General features: G+C 44.5%; 1 protein-coding gene across 1 annotated transcript in view; it reads left to right on the top strand.

The window, feature by feature from the left end:
- ttll12 (tubulin tyrosine ligase-like family, member 12) overlaps positions 1–20,050 on the top strand; it is a 76,640-nt gene that overhangs the window by 10,821 nt on the left and 45,769 nt on the right. Inside the window, exons 3-7 of the mRNA XM_086008800.1 lie at positions 577–775; positions 4,760–4,919; positions 11,250–11,383; positions 11,941–12,017; positions 14,063–14,179. Of these exons, the coding sequence (XP_085864926.1) occupies positions 577–775; positions 4,760–4,919; positions 11,250–11,383; positions 11,941–12,017; positions 14,063–14,179 (687 nt within the window). The remainder of the gene's footprint in view (positions 1–576; positions 776–4,759; positions 4,920–11,249; positions 11,384–11,940; positions 12,018–14,062; positions 14,180–20,050) is intronic.

Genomic DNA, 20,050 nt, shown 5'->3' with positions numbered 1-20,050 from the left:
CCCTGCCCGCTCCCCATAACCCTTCACTCCCTTATCTTGCAAATATCTGTCTGCCATGTCGGTCAGCGAGCACCGGGGTGATGGGTGAATGGGACTTGGTGCGAGTTAGGATACGGGCAGCAGAGTTTTGGATGAGCTCAAGTTTATGGTGGCTGCACAGTGGGAGGCCGACCAGGGGAGCATTGGTATAGTTGAGTGTAGAGGTAACAGTGACACGGATGAGGGTTTCAGCAGTAGATGAGCTGAGGCAGGGGCGGATCATTTAAGAATGAAATGGGCATATTCCTTATTTCACTGTAAATGGTGAGATACAGCAGGGAGACTAATGCAATCTTAACTTTCCGAATGAACATGATGGATGGAATAAGCATGTGTCAGGGCATGGTCTTAACAGCTGAATTTCTTTAGTTGTCTCATTGTAGATCCAAGCATGTGGTTTATAACCTACGTTTTAGACTGCTGTGTCCTTTTTTGCACACGGTGGAAAATTGGTTTTGTAGGGTGTTCTCGACTTTGCTGTTTTACAGTAAAGCTTCCTCAATTGTGGGACTTCAATAATAATTTCCTGTGTTATAGCATTTTCTTAATCGATCACGCCTGGACTTACCGAGTGGATCAAGCTCGTCAGCAGTTATGGGAAGTCCCTGGCTTGCTCCACCGGATGGCCAATCTTACTGGGGTGGAATTCCACGGAGAGGTTCCGGATGATGATGTCATTGATGATGTGATGGCAGAGATGTGGACCTTAAGCCACACATACCAGCTGTCCCAGGGGGTAAGAAAGATTCACGGTACGAAATCGGGGTGCAGAAAGATACCGAAACCTGTTTCTTTTTAATAGAAGGCAAGTCTGCTATGGAAGCTGTGTAGTTACTCGAATTCCTGTAGAATGCATTCTTTAACAATAGAGTGAGCTTTGCTTTTGCATTGGCTTCCTGAGGAATTATGATACTAGAAGCTAATACAGCAGCATTGTCATACTATATCCTGCATAGCTGGTGACATCAGAAATCTAGTTTGACATAAAGGTAAAACAACCTAGTTGTCCACTTTGGAGCTTTTGACTCTAAAAGGGAAGTTCTCTGCTGTTAGATTAAAAAGGCTATTTCTTTGCTAAAGGGAGAACTCTCATGCAACATTTTATCATGCTGTTGATCCAGGAGTAAGGCCTTTAAGATTTTAAATGTTATAGGTTGATTTACCACCTTAAAACGGGGAATCAATATCATCCAGATTAGTGTAAGAAGTCACACAACACCAGGTTATAGTCCAACAGCTTTATTTGAAACCACAAGCTTTCGGAGCGCTGCTCCTTCGTCAGGTGAAGTGGAGAAATGCATAAAGACACAGCTTATATAGTCAGAAATCATGTCAGATGTTTACAGGTAATGTTTCCAACTGCCATTTATCACACCTCGGCAGAGAGATAATCACAGCAATCAAAGGTGTGAATGGTGTCCAAACAGGTCAGTCAGGAAAACATTACATCAAAGAACAATGAGGTGGGGTCACAAGGGGTCAAATATTGCAGATGCTGGGGTCTGTATGAAAAACAAAAAAACAGACATCAAGGCCTAGAAATTCAGTTGCTTGCGCCAGCCGGTAGCGCCTTAGGAGGAGGAGATGTTGGGCGCTAGGCGGCTAGCGGCCGGGCGCAGCGCGATCTGCGCCTCTCCCCAACTTCACTCAAGATTTAGCGGCGGCGCAAAGTCTTTGCAGCGCGCGCAGATCCTGACGTCATTTCCTCGTGCAACACCCTTTGTGCGCCCCAAACCGGAAATTCAGTGGCGACGCCCTATTGTGCGCCTGGCGCCCCTAGCGACTGGTAGAGGGAACGGTTCTCAGTCGATGCGGGGCGCGGGGGGCGCAAATTAAAGGGCACACCTCCTGCAGTAGAAAAGGCTGCCATTTCGCAGCACTCCTTTTTGAGAGACGGATCTTTGCAGAGAGACAAAGGTAGAGAGCTTTCTGCTTTGGCTCAACACTCGGACAGGTACTTGTGGCTTCAGGCCACAGCTTTCCACTTGTCTTTGCCTTCAGTGTCATATCATTGTTTGCAAACATATAATGGGGGCTGCAATGGGTGCAAACGCTGGCCTTCTCCATTGCATTCAAAGGGCTCACAGACGCCGTGAGAGAGTGGCAGTCCTGGCCAGACGGAGAGGGGGCAACAGGCGTCGGGAAAGGAGGCCTTACCCACCCAGGGTATACCGCCAGCAGTTCTCCTATCTGAACATGTCTGACGAGCAGTGTGTTCGGAGGCTGCGATTCCGAAGGGTGGTGGTCACTGAGATCTGCCACCTGCTTGGCGATGATCTGCAGCCACATCTGAGGAGCAGGACGTCTCTGTCGGTGGCAGTGGCTCTCAACTTCTATGCCACCGGCTCCTTCCAATCCGCTACTGGGGACATTTCCAACATCTCCCAGTTCGCCGTGCATTGCTGCATCCGCCAGGTGACCAATGCCCTTTTCAGAAGGAGACGTCAGTTCATCTCCTTCCCCATGGCCCTTGTCAAGCAGCAACAGCGTGCAATGGGCTTTGCAGCATTCGCGGGCTTCCCCATGGTGCAGGGCGCCATTGACTGCACGCATGTGGCTTTGCGGGCACCTCTGGAGAATGCCGAGGATTACCGCAACCGGAAGGGCTACCATTCGCTCAACGTTCAGCTGGTGTGTGACCACAGGCAGCTCATCCTAGCTGTCAATGCCCGCTTTCCAGGCAGCAGCCACGATGCCTTCATCCTGCGCCAGACTTCTGTGGCAGACATGTTCCAGGCCCAGCCTCACCCACGAGGATGGCTTCTCGGGGACAAAGGCTATCCTTTGTGTACCTGGCTGATGACCCCGCTCCGTGTGCCCAGCACCCCTGCTGAAGAGGGATACAATGACAGCCATCAAGCAACCAGGAACATCATTGAGCAAACAATCGGCGTCCTGAAGCAACGGTTCTGCTGTCTGGATCATTCCGGTGGAGCCCTACAATATTCGCCGGAGCGAGTCTCCCATTTCGTGGTCGTGTGCTGCATGCTGCACAACCTGGCTATCCGCAGGACTCAGCCACTGCCACCAGAGATTGGAGGACCACCTGAGGAGGAGGAGGAGGAGGACCAGCACAGGAGGGAGGCAGAAAGTGCAAGGGCCGCCCGTCGGCGGCTTATTGAACGTCGGTTCTAGGCCCCCTCTCAGGGAATGGCTTGTGCCAATGTCACCAGATGAATGTAGCCGCTCCACAAGCCCTCAGCCGAGCAGGGCAACCAGGACTTGCAAAATAAAGTATGGGCAGTGCGATTTAAGAACATTTATTACTTGGAAACCTCTGCCCTTCCCACATTACAAACTAATGGAGAGAAGCCCCCTCCAAAAACACAAAACAAACAGTCTCGGCCTTACAAAACAAAGAAATACACCAGTCTCGGCCTTACCAAAAAAAGAAAGACACCAGTCTCGGCCTTACAAAAACACAACTACACCAGTCTCGGCCTTTCAACAAACACAAAGCATTTGGCCAGACCTTCTACTTTTTGCCCTGTGAGGGCGATGCCTTTCGCATCCGTGACTGGCCCCTGCCTGCCCTGCAACTCCTCCTCAATGGGACCCCAGTGGCTGCAGCAAGGCTGGGGGAAGGCTGCTGAGGGTCAGATGGCGAGACGGCAGATGCCCTTGGGGGTCGGCCTGCACCAGCTCTGGCCCTGGAGGGGCCGGCTGCTGACTGCTCCAACTCTGCTTGGGCGGCAACAGTCTGTCCAGCGGCTCGTGGCAGCTGCAATGGCGGAGTGGCATTGTCGGCTGCAGGAATGGTGCCAACCTGACAGATCGCAGGTACTCCCTGGTTGCCTGAGACATTGGCACTCGCACGGGCCAGCACTGCAGCATGCGCAGCAAACAGCTGAAGAACAGACTGCTGGGCTGCTGCTGCGCGGCGAGTGCCCTGGCGATGCCTGGCCGATCCATCGAGGGTGGCAGCAGTTAGTGCCCGTGTGGCCCTGGTCTGTGTCCGCATGACACCAGCCAGTGAATGAACGGCACGACTGAGCACTTGGCTAGAAGCCGCCTGTGCTGCCGCGAAGTCCTGCAGACTCCTGGCCTGTGCTGCACTGAATTGTTCCAGACTCCTGGCCTATGCTGCACTGAATTGTTGCAGACTCCTGGCCTGTGCTGCTCCGAATTCCTGCACCCATGAGGACGGCCTCAACCGAGATCTTGGGTTCATGTCACGCTACATGTAACCCCACCTGACGCAGGGTCATCCAGACTCGAGTCGACATTGGCTTGTTCTCTCTACACGGATGCGGCCGGACCTGCTGTGATTTCCAGCAAAAAAAAAAAGTTTTTTGTCTTTTTTTGTTTTTCATACAGACCCCAGCATCTGCAATATTTGACCCCTTGTGACCCCACCTCATTGTTCTTTGATGTAATGTTTTCCTGACTGACCTGTTTGGACACCATTCACACCTTTGATTGCTGTGATTATCTCTCTGCCGAGGTGTGATAAATGGCAGTTGGAAACATTACCTGTAAACATCTGACATGATTCTCTGACTATATAAGCTGTGTCTTTATACATTTCTCCACTTCACCTGACGAAGGAGCAGCGCTCCGAAAGCTTGTGATTTCAAATAAAGCTGTTGGATTATAACCTGGTGTTGTGTGACTTCTTACATTTGTCCACCCCAGTCCAACTCCGGCATCTCCACATCCAGATTAGTGTACAGGTTGGCGCGCTTACATGCAAGCTCATTGTTGTTCTTCTCGTCTACAGTCAGCTGAAGAACAAGTGCCAATTTGGTACGTTATGGATGAGTTTGGATCTCGAATCCAGCACTCGGATGAACCAACTTTTCGAACTGCTCCATTCTTTTACAGGCCGGGACAGGTTGCCTTCACTTTGCTGTGGCCACTGAGAGATCTTGATCATGGTGGTAAGTAGCCAGACTGATAGTTATTCCTGAAAATTATTTTAACCCGTCTTGGTGGAGTTAGGCACTCTGTTGCAGATCAGGGATTACGTTAATTTAATAGAACTCCCACGTGTTACTATTGTAGTCACCAGGGAGCTGCTAAGTTGTAATTCTTCCTGTATAGATTGATACCAATTCTTTTGAAGAAGTTACACCCTATGCATCATCATTTGGTGGTCACAGCAGGTTTGCTCAGATTCTGTTCCTATCTCGCGCTTTCAGTTCTCTCTACTATTTTGTTACCCCACTTGCAACACGTAGTCTAATTTCTAGATTGGCTCATTGTGATGTTGGACTACATTGCACAGTATTTGCATCTCTTTCAGTATGTGTGCGCCTTGACAAAGTCACAGTTTATACGTATGCCACCGAGAGCCTGTAATTGTTTGCTCAGGAAGGTGGATAGCGTGTATTGTAAGGAGAATACCTGCAGGATGTTAAGCTGTCTACCTAGAGCTAGAGCAGTACATATTGAAAGGTTAGAATGGTTATTGAAGGGGACAGTTGGAGACACAGTGGTCCACATAGGAATAAATGATATGGGGAGAACTAATATAGGGGTCTTAAAAGCCACATATATGACGATTAACTCAAAACTGAAAGATGTGGGAAGCAAAATAATTTGTGTTCAGGAAAGGAGGGGAGTTCACCAAAAAAACCTATGGCTTGAGAACAACAATGCGATCTTCATAAATAATTGGGAATTCTTCCAGAATAAAATAAATCCTGGTACAAGAGAGAGAGGTTGCATCTGGTGACTGTTAAATACATAACAAGTTATTAACACGCTCAGACTAAACTAACACAAACCTAAATGAATTAACAAACAATTTAAAAGTAGAAAAATGCCCTCTACTGATCTTGCAGGAAAAAAGGGCAGGGGTTCATTGGGGTGAATACAAGAAAATGCAGAAACATGTTAAAAGGGTGATCAGAGGCAAAAAGAGACCTATATCAAAGCATAGTAGTTGGCGCTAAACATAACATTAAAAAAACGAATTCAGCACCACAACAGTAAGATGGTAGTCAGAGAAGAGGTGAGAATGATAAATTATGTCACCGGGCTCAGAATTGAGGATGATCACAAAATTATAAATATTTTGACAGATTGCTTCCTTCAAGTATTCACAAAGGAAGACGAGCAATATGCCAGTCCCATACTAACATATCCCGGGTAAAATCAGTGTCTTAAATATAAATGAGATGGGGACCTAAAAAGGCTCAACAAACCTCCTCAACTTCATTGAGCAAGTGGACTGTGGAAAGCCCTATGACATGGTGTACCTTGACTTCCAAAAAGCTATTGACAAAGTACCACATAAAAGGTTAATAGTTAACTCAAAGATGTGAGGATAAAGATGTGGGGTAAACCTTGGGAATGGACCCAAAATTATCTGAAGGGCGGTAAACAATGAGTATTTGTTATAGGAGTTAAGTTTGGGAGTTGGGGGAGGTACTGAGTGGAATGCCTCAGAACTTAGTGTTAGGACCACGAGCGTTTGTAATTTACGTCAGTGACCTGGCTTCAGAAACTCAATGCATTGTGGTCAGACTTGCAGCTGATGCAAAACTCGGAGAAGCAGTGGAAGAGGCAACTCAAATTACAGAATGAGTTGGAGAAAATGTATAAGTAGACAGAACGATGACAGATGGTATTTAATAAATGCAAGCGTAAAGTGCTGCACATAGGATGGAAAAACTAAGCGATCCGTGTACTCCAAGAATGGTGTTACAGTAGCGCGAAGAATGAAGCTGAAAGAGATTTGGGGGCCAACTCCTATCCAACCAGTGCAGAGTAGCAATCAACAACAACAACAACTTGTATTTATATAGCACCTTTAACATAGCAAAAGGTCCCAAGGCGCTTCACAGGGGTATTATAAGACACAAAAATTTGACACGAGCCACATAAGGAGAATTTAGAGCAGATGACCTAAAGCTTGGTCATAAAGGTAGGTTTTAAGGAGCGTCTTAAAGGAAGAAAGAGAGGCGGAGAGGTTTAGGCAGGGAATTCCAGAGCTTAGGGCCTAGGCAGCTGAAGGCACGGCCACCAAAGGTTGAGCGATTATAATCAGGGATGCTCAAGAGAGCAGAATTAGAGGAGAATATCTCAAGGGGGTTGTGGGGCTGGAGGAGATTACAGAGATAGGAAGGGACGAGGCCATGGAGAGATTTGAAAACAAGGATGAGAATTTTGAAATCGAGGCTTTGCTTAACCGGGAGCCAATGTAGGTCAGCGATCACAGGGGTGATGGGTGAACAGGACTTGGTGCGAGTTAGAACACGGGCAGCTGAGTTTTGGATGACCTCAAGTTTACGGTGGGTAGAACGTGAGAGGCCAGCCAGGAGTGCATTGGAATAGTCAAGTCTAGAGGTAACAAAGACATGGATGAGGGTTTCAGCAGCGGATGAGCTGAAGCAAGGGAGGAGATGGGCAATGTTACAGAAGTGGAAATAGGCTGTCTTTGTTATGCCCGTGGATATGTGGTCGGAAGCTCATTTCAGGGTCAAATATGGCACCAAGGTTGCGAACAGTGTGGTTCAGCCTCAGACAAATGATAGGGAGAGGGATGGAGTCAGTGGCTAGGGAACGGAGTTTGTGGCGGGGACCAAAAACAACGGCTTTGATCTTCCCAGTATTTAATTGGAGAAAATTTCTGCTCATTCAGAATTGAATGTTGGGCAAGCAGTGTGTCAATTTAGAGACCATGGAGGGGTCGAGAGAAGTGGTGGTGAGGTAGAGCTGAGTGTCATCAGCGTACATGTGGAAACTGATGCTGAGTTTTCGGATGAGTCGCCAAGGGACAGCATGTAGATGAGAAATTGGAGGGGGCCAAGGATAGATCCATGGGGGACACCAGAGGTAATGATGTGGGAGCGGGAAGAGACGCCATTGCAGGTGATTCTCTGGCTACGATTAGATAGATAAGAATGGAACCAAGCGAGGGCAGTCCCAGCTGGATGACGGTGGAGAGGCGTTGGAGAAGGATGGAGTGGTCAACTGTGTCAAAGGCTGCAGACAAGTAAAGAAGGACGAGGAGGGATAGTTTACCTTTGTCACAGTCACAGACAATGTCATTTGTGACTTTGATGAGAGCCATTTCGGTACTGCGGTAAGGGTGGAAACCTGACTGGTGGGATTCAAACATGGAGTTGCGGGAAAGATGGGCATGGATTTGGGAGGCGACAACATGTTCAAGGACTTTGGAGAGGAAAGGGAGGTTGGAGATGGGGCGGTAGTTTGCCAGGGGTCACTGGTTGTTTTTTTGAGGAGAGGGGTGATGATGGCAGATTTGAGGGAGAGGGGGACAGTACCTGAGGAGAGCGAACCGTTAACAATATCAGCTAACATGGGAACCAGAAAAGGAAGTTGGGTGGTCAGCAGTTTGTTGGGCATAGGGTCGAGGGAGCAGGAAGTGGGTCTCATGGACAAGATGAGCGCGGAGAGTTCATGAGGGGAGATTGGAGAGAAACTGGAGAAAGATGCGAGTTCAGGGCAGGGGGGAACCTTAGAGGAAGTTTGGCCCAGTGGGCTAGGGGAAGGAAGGGAAGTGGCAGAGGCAGCTGAATGGATGGTCTTAATCTTAGAGACAAAGAAGTCCATGAGCTCCTCACACTTGTTGTCGGAGGTGAGGGTGGAGGACACGGGAGAGGGGTTGAAGAAGATGGTTAGCAGTGAAGAATAGAAGCCGGGGTTTATCCTTGCATTCCAGAATGATTCTGGAATAGTGACCAATTTTGGCAGACGAGAGGACCTGATGATGCTTTATGTGGTCCAGCCAGATCTGGCGGTGAATGGCTAAACCAGTTCTTTGTCATATCCGTTCAAGTCTGTGTCCCTTGGATTTAAGGGAGCGAAGATGAGGGCCGTACCTGGGGAGCGGCCAGGGTGAGAGAGAGTAATTGTTTTAATAGGGACTAGGGGATCAAAGGTGGTGGTGAAGGTGTGGTTGAGCAGATCGGTAGCTGCAGAAATGTCATGGTGAATGGAGGGCCAAAGGCTGGACAGTTGGGATTTCCTAAGTGCAGTTGTAAGAGAGATGGGAGAGTTTTTTTTACATGGGTGGACACAGAAGGAAGTAAGGTTTGTGGGGGGGGGGGGGGGAAAGGCGGGATGTGGGGGGGGGAGGGGGATGTGGGGGGAGATGGCCTTATCTGCGATTGACACGGTGGGAGTAGCGAGGCCCTGAGAGATGGCAAGGTCGAAGGGGTGGCCGTGAATATGGGTTGGGGAGTTTACATGGAGTGAGTGATTAAGGGAGGATAGGAGGCTAGTGAACTCAGGAGAGAGAGCATGATGAATTGAGATGGAGGTTGAAATCACCGAGGATGAGAAGTCGCTCGGTGCAAAGGCTGAGGGAGGAAAGCAGTGAAGATATCTCGGTAATAACATTTTTATAGTACTTGGGTGGGCGGTAGAGAACGAGAATAGAGAGGTGAGAGAGGGTTGGAATAAGGTGATATGGAATGGAATGTTTAACCACATAGCCAAAACAGTAGAGTACATGCCAGAGGTGCCAGGATCAAACTTTATAATGCTTCAGTCAGACCACACCTTGAATACTGCATCCAGTTTTGCTTGCCATGAAATGAGTGAGATATTCAAATACTGGAGATAGGGCAGAGAAGAGTCACGAGACTAGCTTCTCACCTCAGTTCTGAATTAAGAGGAAAGATTGGAAAAAAATACACTTTTCAGTCTTTAAAGAAGGGGTTTGGCAGTGGTTGGGATAAGTAAACTTGGAATGTAACTTTAAATTAAACTCTGCAAGTAAAATAAGGGGACATAGGTTCAAACTAGTAATAGGCAAATTTAGGACTGATATTCGGAATTTCTTCACACACAATATAATCAACATGTAGATTAGACTTCCAGAAAGAGTAGTTGCAGTGAAAACCCTGGAATTATTTAAGAAATAATTTGATGCTACGGGGGGCAGATCAACTTTAGGATCTTTCTGGACGGGCGAATGGGCTGAATGGTCTTCCTCATCGGTAATCATCTTGTGATCTTCTAACTTCTGTTGGAAAGTGAACATGTGGATCTCGGATGAAGACAGGATCAAGATTTGCTATCATGCTCCCATGATATCAAGCAACTTGCTAACATGTGCTGTCTTAGCTGAAGTGAAGAGGGTTATTGGCCAGTATGCAATCATACTCCAGTATGAGAGAACACCTTCAGAAGAAGGTTGAACATTTGGAGGGAAAACATGATGCAAGGCATGATCTAATGAGAGGTCAAGCCTGTCACAGAATCTAATCATAGAAGTTGATGTCACTTCTCCAGCCAGAAGGTGCATCCGAGTTTCATGGAATGTAGCACCTCAGCATTTGTGGGATGCTTGGATCCAGATGTTGTGGGGTATTGTACAAGTGATAAAACTATGTATGTATCTTGCTCAACCTGAAGAAATTTGTTGCCCGGAATATTATCTCAGGATGGCTAGCACATAGAAGTTTTCCTGGGTAATTTTTCAGGCCATATTGTATTTCTGTAAGATTTTGTTTTATCTTCTATTTTTCTTTCCCATCATCTCCTGAAGGCAGTGTCTCTTGCTTTGCAGTCCTCCACTATCTTCTGTAAGAAGCCCTATTTCATATGTAAGCCTAGACAGTGATTGTCAGTGTACTATTGAGATGTGACGTGGAGATTTCACATCCAAGCTTGATCCTGTCTTTGTCTGACATCCACGTATATTACGTATGTAGGCTTTCCATTGAATATCAAACTCTTCCCCCATCCCTCTCCCACCTCACCACCTCAGGATATCAAGACCAATTTTAGTGTGCCCACTAGCTCCCCAGCAGAGATGAGCTAAGTTAGCAATTTCCTGGAATCAAACCTAGGACCTTCCTGGTATGTAAGTGCTTTGCCCCTTTTTTCACAGGGTCTGCTTATGCTGTTTTTAATCAGGTAAAAACCATCCATATACTTTTGACTTCCTGCACAATTTTGTGCGTTGCTATCTTTGTGTAATACGGCTTCAGACAAAGATATGTAAGACTGATTGGTTGACTACCTTATGCCATGTTCTAGCCTGTTGCATTTTGCTGGTTAAACTATGGGGTGCATTGGATAGTGTTGTAGATGCTACTTTAATAATTAGCACCATGTGTTGATGTACAGGACACGGTCCTTTTTCTTGTTGGTTGCATTGACATTCAGATACAAAAAGTATTTTAAACAAAGGATTGAAAAACATGTTTAAAATAAGTTGTAAAATGTAATGGGTTTTATGTGTCTCAGGATGTACCACTTTTGAAACATTCTTTGACCATTTCATGCAGAAGAGGTAACGTGGGATCATGCACATGGTGAGCAAAATCCTCTCGTCAGGAAATGCAGGCTGTTGCCTTGGGAGCCAGCTGATTTGAGGGAGGTTAACGCAAGCATCAGTGAACCTCCAGAAGACTATTACAAGGTAAGGACTTAGACTGGTATGTTTGTTTGGTCAACCAATAAATGGAGAAAAGATTCGTATTGTTATTTTGTGTGTTGCCAAACTGAATGCAGCATATTTGTGGCAGTACATTTGATGTTTTACATATTGACTTCTCCAAACTTACTGTGTCATTTAGCTATTAATAAGCTGCGGTGATTATTAAATGTTATGGAAATCTTTTAAATTTTCTCTGCCAATTTTCTCCCCATCTCTCCTGAAGGTGTTGACTCCTTGCTGGGGTATGTTTGGGCAGGTGCTAGTCTCCCTCTAGTGCCTTGTCCAGTTGGCCGATGTGTGAGGTGAGCCTCAACAGTGATGTTTGAAGGCTATTCAGTCACAGTCAAGCCCAATCCCAACCTGCAAATTCTAACCATCCCGACTACTGTAGAGTTAACGAACTTCTGCTGAAATGCAAAATGAAGTGTAGAAGTTGGTTATTTTTATTGTATTTTAGATGTACTGTCAGTGGCGTTCATTGTAAGATCACATCTTGTTTATCATTTCAAAATAAACATGATGCAATTTCTGAATTTCAGTCTGTTTTAGCTGACAATAAAGAAGTTTTACCACTTCCAATAGAACCACCGGTTTATCGGAAAGATAACATTTTCAAGTATGTATAAATATTTTTTGTATTTCTATTTTCTCCAGTCTTCTGAAGGTGATGATAGTGGTGCAGTGCTATAGGTACTCACTAGGATAGGTTTGTATCATTATAACAGTAGTATTAGCTAAAAAGAGCCTCTCTTGGTGCCCTTGGAAAACTCCCAAGTATTTATCTCTTTAGATAATACGACCCATTCATTCAACGGCCTTGACAGTCTTGTGTTCACTTAGCTCTAGCCATTAATTGGAAACAGCTGCTAGTTCCAAGAACCTTTTTGTTTATCTCGTGTCTGAACTTTCTCACAATTGTAGCAACCGTTTGGGTTTCCCAGAATTCCAGTTTGAAAGGCCTGTTTTTAGGCCACTTAAAAGACCACTTTATAGTCACTTTTCCCAAAAACTCCATTGTTCCCCTTTGGGCAACTGACCATCTTTCAGAAGTTAGGACAGTGTGCCCCCGCGAATCTGCCAATATTTGCAGGGAGTCCTCCTCGCACAAAACCTGTCATCAATACTCACTACACAAAAATCAGAAGTGTTAAAGTTATGTGTGACTCAGCTGCAATTACTTTTTTAAATAAATTATATATAGATGGGTCCTTTTGTTTGTACTGACACCATAAAGTACTTTTCTAACCTTGTACTATACATGACAGGTGGTTGATACCTCATTCAAGTTGTTAGATAAATGAATGCATCAAGAGGAGGTACGAGTAAGGTGCAGTGTACATGGAAGTAAGAGTGCCTGAAAGGGATTGTTACATTTCCTTAGTTTTTATCCAATAATAATTGGAACTTGCGGGATGTGAGCCAGGGATTTGTACTGGGCCTTAGCTTTTCACTGTATTTATCAATGACTTAGATGAAGGAATAAAGAGCTGTATATTCAAGTGTGCTGATGACACTAAGTTAGGTGATACAGTAAAGTAGAGTAGATGGGACCAGAAAGTTGCAAAGGGTCATTGATAGATTAAGTGAGCAGGCAGAACTGTAGCAGATGGAGCTCAATGTGGGGAAGTGCGAGGTAATCCACTTTTGACCTAAGAAAGATAGATCAGAGTATTTTCTAAATGGTGAGAAGCTAGGAACTGTGAAGGAGCAGGGAGATTTAGGGATCCAAGTACAGAAATCACCAAAAATTATGGATAAAAAAATAATTAAAAAGGCTAATGGAATGTTGGCCTTCATCTCGAGGGGTTTGGAATAGAAAGGGGTGGAAATTCTGCTACAGTTCTATAAAGCTCTGGTTAGACTGCATCTGGAGCACTGCGGTCAGCTCTGAGCACCGCACCTTGGGAAGGATATATTGGCCTGGGAGGGGGTGCAGGGCAGATGCACCAGAATGATACTGGGGCTAAAAGGATTAAATTACGAGACAGGCTGCACAGAGTAGCCTTGTATTCCCTCGAGTATGGAAGCTCAAGGGTGATCTAATCGAGGTGTTCAAGATGATTACAGGATTTGATGGGGTAGATGGAGAGAAACTATTTCCTCTGGTGGGGGAGCCCAGTACAAGGAGGAATAACCTTAAAATTAGAGCAGGGCCGTTCAGGGGTGATGTCAGGAAGCACTTCTTCACACAATGGGTGGTGGAAATCTGGAACTCTCTCCCCCAAAAATCTGTTGAGGCTGGGGGTCAATTGAAAGTGTCAAAACTGAGGTTGATAGATTTTTGATAGGCAAGAGTATTGAGGGTTATGGAAGCAAGGTGGGTAGATGGAGTTAAGATGCAGATCAGCACTGATCTAATTGAATGGTGGAACAGGCTCGAGGGGTCAACCCCTGTTCCTATGTTTCTAAGGATGGGGTTGTGGGATTGATGGTTTACACATAGTAAACCAGGCCTGATGTAGACCAGGTGTATTTGGGTCTCTGAAGTTGCATAGTCCCGTATGTCTCTTTATTTTAATTTTAAATTCAGTGGCCCTCTCGCATGTAAGCATGGAAGGCGTTTAGATTATCTCATTGTTTCAGCTCTCAATGGTTCTGATTCAGTGGCTCTGAACCATTTGGTTCTTGTGTTTTAACATTCCTTCCACTTTTTTTGTTCAGGGTATATACAGAATTTAAACAAGTGTTGGAAAACCTGAATTCCCCACGCTTTGTGTTTACGGAAGATGAAAAGGAGGCAGATATTCTTTACTTGTACCATCATTTCAAAGACTACAGGTCAGTGTTTCATTAACGGGGAGGGGAATTTTCAACTCATTCTCCAGGGGAAATTAATGTCATCAAAATTTGGTTTTAATTGCATAAAAATGTGTGCTGAAACTAGTTCAGCTTTCCGCAGAATGGACTGACAAAGAAGACTGTGGTGCAATGGATTGTCTCGTATCTGTCATGCCAACCCTTGGCCCAAGGTTTGAATCCAACCCTGGTTGATGGGATGAAAGTCTCCTTTCACATCATCTATTCTTTCATGACATTTCACAGAAAGACAAAGGAAAAAGAGCTTACGTACCTCTGATAAGAATCTTCACCTTTCTTGGAAGGGGGCATTCCTCCACACACTGCTGGAGTGACCTCATATCATGTCCTGTTCCTGGGGGGGGCGGGGTGGGGAATTAAGAGCACCTTTGAGGTTTTGTGATGTCATGGCACTGTGACATCAGAGGAGTTACCAGGTGACCTCCTCTTGCTTTCTTATTCTGTAAATTGTAAGCTCTACCCTGCGGCTTCAGTTTGTTATTCAACAAATAAGAAAAATAGAAGACAATGCAAGGAGGGAAAGGTTGGGAAGGTGCATGGTGAGGAATATGCTCCCCGAGAAGAAAAATGAAGATTTTACTGGAGGTAGGTAATCTTTCTTTCCGTCTTCAGTATGCACGCTCCACATACTGCTGAAGATTGTCGATCTAGTGTTGAACTCGGAAGTGGGATGCTCTTACAGGTAGAAAATGATTCCAACATTGATTAACTCGCAACCCTGGCAAGTTCTGAATCGTAGTATTTGGTAAAGTTAAGCAGATTGCTCAAAGTTCCCATTTGACAAATGCCATTAATATACATATGCTTGGACGAGGCCCAAGATGCAACCTAAGTGAATCTTTGCCTTTAAGGTTGCAAAATAAAGGATAACATCTGACTAACCAACAGATCAGGTGCAATCTGGCCACTGACCTACCCAATATCCTGGGGCAATAAGACCCAAACAAAACTTTCCCGAGAGACATAATCCTATCTACATAGCTTGTTACAGTGCAGTGAGCATCTGTGGAGTGCCCTTGACTTGAAAGTTATAGATGACTGCTTCCTAACTTAAATAAAATGATAATATTACCTTTGGTAACAATTTCAAATGGATCTGTAGGATCACACAATCTGAATGTCAGATGATATAGGGTTGATTTGTCACCAAAGCCTGAATCTTGCTTGCCTTTTTAGCCAAAACCAAAGTTACTAGCAGTATGATTTTCCAGGTGAGAACTTTGTGTTCACAAGACCAAGGGTTCAGAATGGGAAGGCATGAGTCTGGATAGAATGAAATTTGTCTCAATTTGTAATTAACTCTGGTAGTTTGGCTGTACTTCACAAGGAAAATTGGTCATGAAAAGAAGAAAGAACTTCCGTTTATTTCGTGCCTTAATTCCTCCGAGAGTCTGGAAGTACTTCATATCAGTTGGATCACTTTTTTGACATGTAGTCACTGTTGTTGTGTCTGTAAACAGAAGACTTATATTGCTGCCACGTGTAGATTGACTAACGATTTAAGGTGATGCAGAATCAAAGGCAATCCCCAGGAGAAGGTGGGGGTTTGGGTGGGGATGCGGGGAGGGGAGGAGGAAGGTCTACATTCCAAGAATATCATTGCACAGACATGGATTTAAAGTTGTAGCCTTGATATGTTAATGGTTTGCAAGAAGCCCTGTTTTATCCATCTAACAACCAAACTGTCACCTAGAAAGTGGTTGGTTCTGGGTGGATATTTAGCCTGATAACACAGATAGTTTTCAATGTCAGAATCGTAATATATGAAACCAATTAAGGGTCAAAGAATCAGCTTTGTCCCTTCTGTCAGCTCTTTTCAAGGACCCTGGGGCTCAGGGGAAATGAAAATATAGAGAGAAATTTGTGCATCCAAATTAAATACAGGCCATCTAGTTTCTAAGCAGTCTGAGCCCTCCCTGGTGCTGTAACAGATAAGGACGAGTGGGCAATTATCCTGTGACATGAAGAGGTTTATCTCTGGGTGAAATCTAAATCCTCAGGATCACTTCTGAATGGATCATCCACTAATGGTTACTTCTTTGGCTCGATATTCATTTTTTCATTACACCTCTGTGACATTATTTCTATGTTAAAGGTACAGGAAACTCTCGTTTAAACGGCACATAAATATCCGGAATTCTTTATTAACTGGCAAAATTCTCACTCCGAAAACAACACCTCAATAATCGGCAATGTTGCTGAGTCCGAGTCTCCCACGGTGGTCGAGTTAGTCAGTGGGGGTAGTTCTCCAAACTGCCACTGTACTGGCCTCGCTAGACGTGCTCCTATCTAGTTATCCAGCAAGTTAAACACTCATTCAAATAATTCCTTGTGAAGCTGTTTTGCTGTTTTGAAGCTTTACTTGAACAAATTTGTGAAACTGTAAACAAAGACAAAGTATGTTTTGTACATAAACTGAGTACTATACATTCGATATTACATAAGATATAAACATATTTACAACAGTAGAATAGACTAATTGTATAACTAACAAACATTTGGACTGACTTCTGTAACTATCAAATATTAACCTTTTATAAACATAGTGTTATCAAAATACTACACTGACAAAGTTGCTATCATGCTAATAGACAAAGATACTCACAGATATTGCGCCTGGCCTAACATATGAGATCAGATTACATTGGATTGAAAATCCCTCATGGAATTCTCCATTACTCAAGTCAGGTTCTTCCTGGAATTCTACTTCCTGGGATTCTACTTCCTGGGTCACACAGGAAGAAAGGTCAAATGACCTCTACTACACACAAACACTGCTAACACATAACCACCACCAGAGGGTGCTATCTGCATGTAAAATGTCCATAAGTCCAGAACAGCCACTACTCGGCTTCTTGGCGCTGTCGGAAGTCGGAACACCTCAATACCCCTGTAACAGGAGTCCGATTCTCTCGCGCTGCCGGTAGTCTCTTCTGATCCGCCATTTTACAGGGGTACTGTGTGTCTCCCACGCTGCTGGTAGTCATTTCATTGCATTGCATTACCCTCAGCTGGCAGTACTGTACTTAATCAAGCATCTTCCACCATCCATTTAACACAACATTCTTTGTTAAAAATAGCCTCGGTAGATAACCCTCTCCGTCATCCGGAATTTTTGATCAACCGGCAACACGTCGGTGCCGGATACCAAAAAGTTTCCTGTACTATATAAATGTAATTTTCTGTTGGTGGAAGTTAGCAAAAGTTGTCCTAGTTAAGAAACTCCTGGTCCCTGGCTTTGATGGGGGCGGTAGGTTCCCAGATTGGATGGTTACTTTGAGCTCTGGTTAGTGCCCTGAAATAAGTGTTGGCCGTGCCCCTCTTGTTGTGATGTGTAGACTGGGAGGACACCACCCCAAAAGACTGGTTTTCCAACAGCTGCCCGACTTGACCACTGAATTGCCAGCCCCTTACTATGAAAGAGAAGGTTGCTGTTTGAGTTCCATGGGGTATCCTGACCATCATAACCATGTTAGACAATGGTGTTAGCATTGACATAATGCATCGAGCTGCTGAGTCCAGTGCATTGATAGTTGGCTGTTGTTGTGTTGAAGTAGACTGCATGAGGGCTTTGTGCAGCAGAGGTTGGCGCCTATTGAACACAGCTTGTTAATGGCAGAACCATGCCCAATAAACCTGGTGACAGGCTATTTGTGCATGAACTGAGTCCTGTGCAAAAGTTTGTCTACACCACACAAGTCTGTCTGGTTAGACTGGATCAGCATCTTGTACAGAAACCTTACTGACCTTTTGAAGGACTGAAAACGCTATTGCAGAGTTGGCCTTTGGTATGTGGAGCAGGGCATATGGCCAGACTTTCTTTTGCATGTTGTGTCATATTTCCTCGGTGGTGGTTGGTCCACAGTGATGGAGGCCTGCACTTTTCAGGAGGCCCTAACCAACTTTGGGTTGTGTCAGTGAAACTCTCCGAAGATTCTTGTCTGTGACTTGTGAAGTGGCTGCTGAACATTTTGAAGAGTTTGTTGACTATAATGATAGGTGTTTAATGCTTTCGGACACCAGATAATCAAGCTCACAACAACAAGCACAGCAAAATACAGAAAATGTACAAGTACCTCAGTCTGGAGAACAGAAGTACAGTGGCTTCAGCATTCTATACTGTACTTGTACCCAAGCTTGTTGATTACACCTCTCTACTCTCTTTCCTCCTTTAAGACGCTCCTTAAAACCTACCTCTTTGACCTGCCCTAATTTATCCTTGTGGCTGTGTCAAAAGTTTTTGTCTTAAAATACTCCTGTGCAATGCCTTGGGACGTTTTACTACATTAAAGGCGCTATATAAATACAAGTTGTTGTTGTTGTTTGTGACCTAACTTTGACCCAACCATAATCACAAGGGCATTTGGTTATCTCTCACACAAACCCTTTGGCTGAAAGAATCGTATAAGGTATGGATTTTCCCAACATTGCCAGTTTCCTGTTTTGAGTAGGTTTTTGCATTGAGACAGTGAAAGAAGCTCTGTGAGATCGACTGTCCTGTAACATTTCAGTAGCGACTCCATTCAAAAACTGTTGGAGTGGACTTTATAAAATAAAATTTAAAAATTCAGACTTTATTGTTTTTAAACAGTTTGTGCAGCAAGTCAAGTATTGCATTCCATATTTCTTACTGTCTGCTTCAATGTAAATAACGTGCTTGTCAGTACGTTTGATTGTTTTATCTAGTGTTGAAAGTGTGGTGTTTTCTGCCTTTTGAAGTGGACAGGAGAATGTTTTGAACAACCTATGTAATCTCCATCATGCCATGCTGAAAGGGTAATGGTTAGTCCAGTAGCATGTTATTCCATTCACATTGCACATGTGGTTGTAAGTTTCAGGTGGAAACTGTCTTTTTGTTGTTGACATGAATACCATGTGCAACTCTGGCACCAGAGAAAGGCCCATAGGAACTTTGTTAAAAGGGGAGTTTGTCCCTTGTGTGTTTTCTTTCTCTTCTCTTCCCACCGCCCCTCCGGAACCTCCCCATGTTCCAACCCACTCAAGCAGTGTGTGGAGAATGCACATTGAGGAAAAATCCTAATTCTGGCCAAATTAATAGGTACTGTAATGGCTATAGCTGCAGATGCAGACTAGGCCTGATAGAAATGATTCAAGCTGGCCCAACACTTCGAGGCTTATATTCATCGGAGAGAAGAATTTCATCTAATGTTCTTGAATAATAACTCAAATGTCATACAAGTTGTTAGCAGATTGATGTAATGTTAATTTTGATGTTTGTACCATATCAGGAAATCTGATTATTTTTTTCCCACTCAATTGTGTACTGCTGTGATAATGCCAATTGACAGCACGTGTACTGGCAAGAATATTTGTATTGGTATTTAGTATTAGTAAAAAAAAGTACTGGAGAAATTAATGGGACTGAAAGCCGATAAATCCCCTGGACCTGATGACCTACATCCTAGGGTTTTGAAAGAAGTGGCTATAGAGATAGTGGTTGCATTGGTTGTCATTTTGCAAAATCCATAGATTCTGGAACAGTTCTCGCAGATTGGAAGATAGCAAATGTAATCCCACTATTTAAGAAAGGAGGGAGAGAGAAAACAGGGAACTACAGACCAGTTAGCCTGACAGTAGTAGGGAAAATGCTAGAATCTATTATTAAGGATGTGGTAACGAGGCACTTCGAAAATAATAATAGGATTGGGCAGAGTCAACACGGATTATGAAAGGAAAATTGTGTTTGACAAATCTGTTAGAATTTTTTGAAGTTGTAACTAGCAGAATAGATAAGGGGGAACCAGTGGATGTGGTGTATTTGAATTTTCAGAAGGCATTCGATAAGGTGCCACACAAGAGGTTATTAAACAA

This window comes from Somniosus microcephalus, chromosome 16 (genome assembly GCF_052327205.1).
Source record: "Somniosus microcephalus isolate GS21.2 chromosome 16, FLI_Smic_1.0, whole genome shotgun sequence".
Classification (NCBI taxonomy): domain Eukaryota; kingdom Metazoa; phylum Chordata; class Chondrichthyes; order Squaliformes; family Somniosidae; genus Somniosus; species Somniosus microcephalus.
Note: the sequence above shows the minus strand (reverse complement) of the source record. Positions and strands in the feature narration are given on the sequence as shown.